The 7,020-nt window shown below is 36.6% G+C and overlaps 1 protein-coding gene across 3 annotated transcripts in view; it reads right to left on the bottom strand.

Moving 5' to 3' along the window:
- Nucleotides 1–5,241: 5,241 nt before the first annotated feature.
- The window catches only part of gstz1 (glutathione S-transferase zeta 1), a 12,354-nt gene continuing 10,575 nt past the window's right edge, over nt 5,242–7,020 (bottom strand). For all 3 annotated transcript variants that reach the window (XM_016243914.1, XM_016243912.1, XM_016243913.1), the window contains 3 exons: nt 5,623–5,675; nt 5,485–5,534; nt 5,242–5,405 (listed from right to left, as the gene is read on the bottom strand). In XM_016243914.1, the coding sequence (XP_016099400.1) occupies nt 5,279–5,405; nt 5,485–5,534; nt 5,623–5,675 (230 nt within the window). In that variant the 3' untranslated portion in view covers nt 5,242–5,278. The remainder of the gene's footprint in view (nt 5,406–5,484; nt 5,535–5,622; nt 5,676–7,020) is intronic.

Here is a 7,020-nt window from a genome sequence, read left to right as displayed (position 1 = left end):
TATATATTTGTTTTTTTTGCTGATTTGGGCAGCTAGAATTTATTAAGAAGTGTTGCATGAATGCAGAACTATGACTATACGATCATATTCAAGCAAATATACATTATATAATTATTATTGGATTAATTTTATTCTTATTATTATGTAGAATTATTTACTTATTAATTCAAAATTAAGATTATTTACTGTATTATATTTCTAGAAGTTTCTTACCACAAAGTGGGGCATTTTAACATTTTCCTTTACATCTGTATTTTTCACATTTAATTGATATATTTGATATATTGATATAATTGGTATATAAATAGTTTTGTTGTTTTTATTAAGTATATGTTTAAATTTTGCCATCTTTCCATGAATTATATTAGTGATCATTAAGAAAATACATCTTTCATATTTATTCAGAGGGGGTGTACTCATGTATGCTGTGCACTGTATATATATATATATATATATATATTATTATTATTTATTTATTTATTTTATTTATATTGATATAATTGGTATATAAATAATTATAATATATGTATGTATGTATATATATATATATATATATATACACACACACACACGTGTATATACTATATATAACGGATAGTTCCGGTCCTTGATTCTGATTCTTGATTCTCAAACTTGAGCCAAGTTCGAAGTGATCAGTGCTACCACTTTGTTGGAACCACAACTGATTCTGAGGAACTACATTGTTTGGTGGAAGAATACTGTTTTTATTAATATCATTACACTTTATTTGCTCTGTTTTATTTTGTGAAACCTTACTACGTATATGGAATAACCGATTTATAAAAGCAATAAGCTCCATGAAGACGTGGTTTACAGTGAATTTATAACAGCTAAGGGCTTTGCGTCGTGCCTAACAACGCCCCTTAGCTGTTATAAGTTCACTGTAAACCACGGCTTCACGGGGCTTATTGCTTTAATATACCGTAGCACAACTATAACTGTACTAATTCTCAGATAATGATTTCTGGTTCCCCATGGATGTCTCAACGTCTGAGGTCAGTCCACCAAGCTCAAAAGGTCACTCGGCAACCTTTGATCCTGAGTCTAAAGCTGTCTATGTGTACGGTGGTCTGAGAGACGCCCAGCGATACAGTGATATTTATATACTGGACACTATAACTTGGAAGTGGAAGCTTGTTTCTTGTGAGTATTAGATCATTTGATTCTTTACATGATTTGTGTATGTTTTAGCGTTGCAGATGTTGACTTACTGTTGCATATATGTATGATATTTTGGGTTGGGATAGGCAAAGGGAAATATCCCATCATTGGCGTGCCACTGTCTATAAGAAGGAGCTGTATGTTTTTGGAGGAGTGCAGCCCAGCCGATGTCCTGAAGGCAAGGTCAGCAGTAAAGCATTGCACATTTTCAACCCTGAGCATGGTCTGTGGTATCAACCGATCGTGGAGGGTGACCGTCCTCTTCCCAGGTTTGGGTAAGTAGTTTAACTTTGACGTTTCATAATCACCATCCACAGTATATGCAACTAAAATCAGGAACGTGTTAGGCTTGCCGCGATAGACGGTGCTGACGGTGCTACCGGTGTTAAGCCGCAACACCGTTTATGTCACTTGCCCACCGCGTCACCGACCCCCACCGTCGTTTTGATTTTTTATTGTAATAAAAATAATTTAGTTCAGTAAAAGAACAGACACTACAATTAAAAACTGAACGCGGCTTTGTCATTTAATTTTTTTACATCAAGGTGTATGCCATGCCTCCAAGCTTTCTTACTCGTTTTGCTAATAAATGTCCTACGTTTCTTATTTATTTGGTTATATATTATACATGTTTACTTAGCCTATTTCCAGTTTTGTATTTTATATTAGGCATAGCCTGCCCTATAGCATGGTGTATTTGTATTTGTTTTGTTAATAAAAGTTCAGTTTTTTTATATATAGGCTCCGCGTCACCGACCCCCACCGTCGTTTTGATTTTTTATTGTAATAAAAATAATTTAGTTCAGTAAAAGAACAGACACTACAATTAAAAACTGAACGCGGCTTTGTCATTTAATTTTTTTACATCAAGGTGTATGCCATGCCTCCAAGCTTTCTTACTCGTTTTGCTAATAAATGTCCTACGTTTCTTATTTATTTGGTTATATATTATACATGTTTACTTAGCCTATTTCCAGTTTTGTATTTTATATTAGGCATAGCCTGCCCTATAGCATGGTGTATTTGTATTTGTTTTGTTAATAAAAGTTCTGTTTTTTTATATATAGGCTAAAGTGAGTTTGACGTTGTATTTTGTTGTTGCATTCAAACAATTGGCTCCAAACTGCCGCAAATTCGAAAGTGAAAGTAAAATGTGGGGAGAAAAACTGCCACCTACCTCAATGATCTTCACATCCTGGATCTTGGTAATGATGCTGAGCATCTGAAAGTATTCACTGTCTGCGGTGTTGTTCATATTATCGAAGTCTTGTTTCTTGTGGAAAAGGCTTCATGGAATACACTGCTGTAAAATACGAGAACATACCACCACTGGCCCGTGGGTAAGACTTCAAAATATGAACTTATTTTTAAAGAAAACTAGAATAAGCTGACAATGAAGAATTTGTAAATACAGTTACAGTTCAATAAGACAATTTACTTACATGAATGTATTTTAAAGTTTTTTTGGTCATTCTGCTGTGCAGGTTTCACGCTGCTCTACCCGTGTCTGACAACAGGGTGCTGATCAGCGGAGGCTGCAGTGCTGTAGGAGCCCTAAAGGACTTCCATCTCTTTAACATTGGTCTGTCATTCCCTAATTTACTACACTAACTACCATACAACTAAATATATTATAGCTAATTAAAGTTTCAATACCTTAAAGACATAAAATAGTTTGACAAACATACATTTGACTTACTGATGAACATTATCAATTAACAATAGAGAGAATATTTATTCTACAAAAATTAGATTTAATAAAAATGTATGTTTTTGTTTTTTTTACCAAAATAGGAAGATTATTCATTTTAAAGCCCACTATTGTCCACAACTATTTTCAAAACCCCTGGACCAAGCTTTGTCGTTCAGAACTTTTTTTGATCTTTTTTTAAAAAGTAATTAAAATAATAACTATTAAAACAAAAATAAATATTAAGATTTCAGAAATTTTAAGAGCTGAATGTTCGACGATCTCCCTGCGAGCTCCTCATTTTTTCCTATGGTAAAAATAAAATTATATATATATAAAATTATATGTATGTGTATTTATATCAGACCACAGGACATGGTTCCAGTAATCCATGCCCTTAGTCTGCTTGTCTTCAGCAAACTGTTTGCGGGCTTTCTTGTGCATCATCTTTAGAAGAGGCTTCCTTCTGGGACGACAGCCATGCAGACCAATTTGATGCAGTGTGCGGCGTATGATCTGAGCACTGACAGGCTGACCCCCCCCACCCCTTCAACCTCTGCAGCAATGCTGGCAGCACTCATACGTCTATTTCCCAAACACAACCTCTGGATATGATGTTGAGCACGTGCACTCAACTTCTTTGGTCGACGATGGCGAGGCCTGTTCTGAGTGAAATCTGTCCTGTTAAACCGCTGTATGGTCTTGGCCGTACTTGCTGCAGCTCAGTTTCAGGGTCTTGGCAATCTTCTTATTGCCTACGCCATCTTTATGTAGAGCAACAATTCTTTTTTTCACATCCTCAGAGTTCTTTGCCATGAGGTGCCATGTTGAACTTCCAGTGACCAGTATGAGAGAGTGAGAGCGATAACACCAAATTTAACACATCGGCTTCCCATTCACACCTGAGACCTTGTAACACTAATGAGTCACATGACACTGGGGAGAGAAAATGGCTAATTGGGCCCAATTTGGACATTTTCACTTAGGAGTGTACTCACTTTTGTGGCCAGCGGTTTAGACATTAATGGCTGTGCGTTGAGTTATTTTGAGGGGACAGCAAATTTACATTGTTATACAAGCTGTACACTCACTACTTTACATTGTAGCAAAGTGTCACTTCTTCAGTTCATGTTGTCACATGAAAAGATATAGTAAAATATTTACAAAAATGTGAGGGGTGTACTCACTTCTGTGAGATACTGTATATATATATATATATATATATATATATATAATATTTTTTTTAACTTAATTTCTACCTGATAAAATATATTTCAGTTTGGCATAACTGGTAAAATGTTTATTCATTATAAAATGCCCATGGAGTGTTTTTAAGAGATCAGCCAAAAATGAAAATGGTCTTTTACTCAAACTACATGTTCCAAACTTTTTTTCCCCCTCAAATAATGAAAGTCAATTTGGTCCAATGTTGTATTGACTTTTATTATATGGACAAAAACCGTTTTAGCATTGTGTTCCACCAAAGTAAGGAAGTCATACACGTATGAAACAAGCGTAAATAAATGACAGAATTTATTTACTTTAACTTAACTGGCTTCAAAACTACCAGGAATGAAGTCCCAAGTCACTGATTTCAAGGTTCTTTGAAAGACTACAGTTTACAGTTATTAGTCTGAACGGTTTGAAAGGTTAAAGCAATGCATGTTTGCAGATACAAGCTCCTGGACATCAGTGGCATCTCCTTTGCTTTGCTCGAAGCCTCGCGCAGGCCGCAGTCTGATAAGCCTGGGCTGTACAAAGGCTTTATCTTCAGACCCGAGGGATCGCCGTCATGGCAAGAGCCTCTCTCAGTGTACCGTCCTAGTATTTGGAGGGTCAGATTGTTCAGGAATGTTTTATAATGACACCGTTAAATGCACGGTTGAACTCCCTGTTTAGGATCAGGGACTACAAGATTTTTTTCTTAGAAATGAATGTAGGGTACTTACAAAAAGTTGGAACTTGAAGCACTTTTAGCGTTTGTTTTTTTAAAGTTGCATTGTTGCAGTTATAGCATGAACAGCTGTTTTACAGCTACCGTTTTTATATTGATTTGCTTAAAAGCAAGCAAAGCCTTCACTGTCTCTCACATGTAGTTCAGATTTGTTATTTAGTACATTCAGAGACTCTGTGCAATAAATGTTTTCTCTTGTTTTGCATGTACTTTACACGTGTCAACTTTTTATGTTTCACATTTCACTCACACATTTTCCTTTAAGTCACTGGCATGTGCAGCTCATCTCTTGTCCATAGATGTCTCTGAAAGTTGCAAAAAGCAACTGCAGTCTTTTCACCAAATCAATAAATGCAGTACTTTGCTAAAAAGAAACTGAACTGTCTTAACTTATTAACGAAGAGTCTCTCACAACTGATTATCAAAGTGTTTTATTGATTTCATTATTCAGATTATGCCTGCAAATCATCAGGAGTATCAGGCTGACATGATGGATGAGTGGCTTTGAAAGCATCGATCTCAATTAAGGTCTGGTTTAACCTTCTGATAGTAGGGAACTGGGACATATCCACCTTGAACCTTTGGTAAAGGACAGTAGAGTGTACATTATAGCATTTTGCATTGTATAAACATTAATGTCAGCTTTAAAGATACGTACCTTTCAGCATTGTAGACTTGAGGCACAAGACAAATATCTGCCATGGATATCTAGAAGCGTAGCAATGTTTCAAAGCATGTTCAAATTGAATTATAATTCTTAAACACTACTGTTCAAAACCTTCATCACAGCTATTACCTCATCACCAACACAGTATTTCCCTGCCGTCTGCTTCAGAATAGGCTCTAAGGCTTCAAATAACACATGCAATAAAAGTCAATTACACAGTTAAAGCAATCAGCTGTGAAGTATTTGTGTTATAATACTTGCAGGAAAACGTCTCAGGTTACGTATGTAACCATGGTTCCCTGAGTAGGGAACGAGACACTGCGTCCTCTAGGGGTCGCTATGGGGAACGCCTCGTCGTGACCCGTGTCTGAAGCATACATTGAAAAAAACACCAACAACACGTTGGCCAGCAACAGCCATGACGTCACTACCGGTGCGACTATAGTATAAATAGGCACCGGGAGAATACATCATCCACTTCTTCATCTGAAGCTTGCGTCCGAAGCATGGCAAGAAACCTAGAGGACGCAGTGTCTCGTTCCCTACTCAGGGAACCATGGTTACATACGTAACCTGAGACGTTCCCTTTCATGGGAACTTCGAACTGCGTCATCTAGGGGTCGCTATGGGGAACGGTATACCCATGCCACCATGCTGAGGGGAGTGCATGCCAGAAACCATGGCGAGCACTAAGTAGCATCTCTACCATATTGCCATGGGAGTTGCCCCTGAAACGTTAAGACAGCCGTCAGCAGTGGTGGAAAGAGTACTGAAAAAATATACGCAAGTAAAAGTACTATTACCTTCCGAAAATGTACTGCGAGTAGAGTAAAAGTACTTGTCCAAAAAACTATTTGAGTAAGAGTAAAAGAGTAGCCTATTTAAAAGTACTCATGAGTATTGAGTAGTGAGTACTGAGCTGTGGATTCTACCCCCTCATAATAAACGCTGTACACTAGGGATGGGTGTATCGATCCGAAGTATCGATATATCGATACTGACGCGAGTATCGAAAGTATCGATACTCAAACAAAAAGATCGATACTAAGGTGCGTTTTATTTACCAGTGGTTTTGTTTATTTAACAAAAATAATAATAATAATAATAATAATGTGTACAATATGCATTGAATTGGACGAATAACCTTTGTTAGCGAGTAATTGTGTAGGATAGAACTATTTTCCTGCTCATCTGAACACATGCAAATGTTGCAAGACAGAACCAATCAATCACAGAGAGCGTTCACTCACTGCTGACAGTGCATTCAAACAGGGCTGCGTTTCCCAAAAGTATCATAAGAAAGCATTAAAGCTTTTGGGAATGGCAGCCCTGAACAATGCTTAGAGGACAGAAAAAAAAAACATAAATGTTTGAGTTTTCACAATAAACAAATTGAAATTGTAGCCTACATAGTTTGTGCAATTACAGTTATTTAAATTGAACGTTGAAAGATAATATTGATCATGTTCTATTCTGTAATGTTAATAGAAATCATACACTGTCAGAATAAAAAGGTTGCATTTTATG

The sequence above is a fragment of the Sinocyclocheilus grahami genome, unplaced genomic scaffold (genome assembly GCF_001515645.1).
Source record: "Sinocyclocheilus grahami isolate Dianchi unplaced genomic scaffold, SAMN03320097.WGS_v1.1 scaffold704.1, whole genome shotgun sequence".
NCBI lineage: Eukaryota > Metazoa > Chordata > Actinopteri > Cypriniformes > Cyprinidae > Sinocyclocheilus > Sinocyclocheilus grahami.
This window is presented reverse-complemented; position numbering and strand designations above follow the sequence as displayed.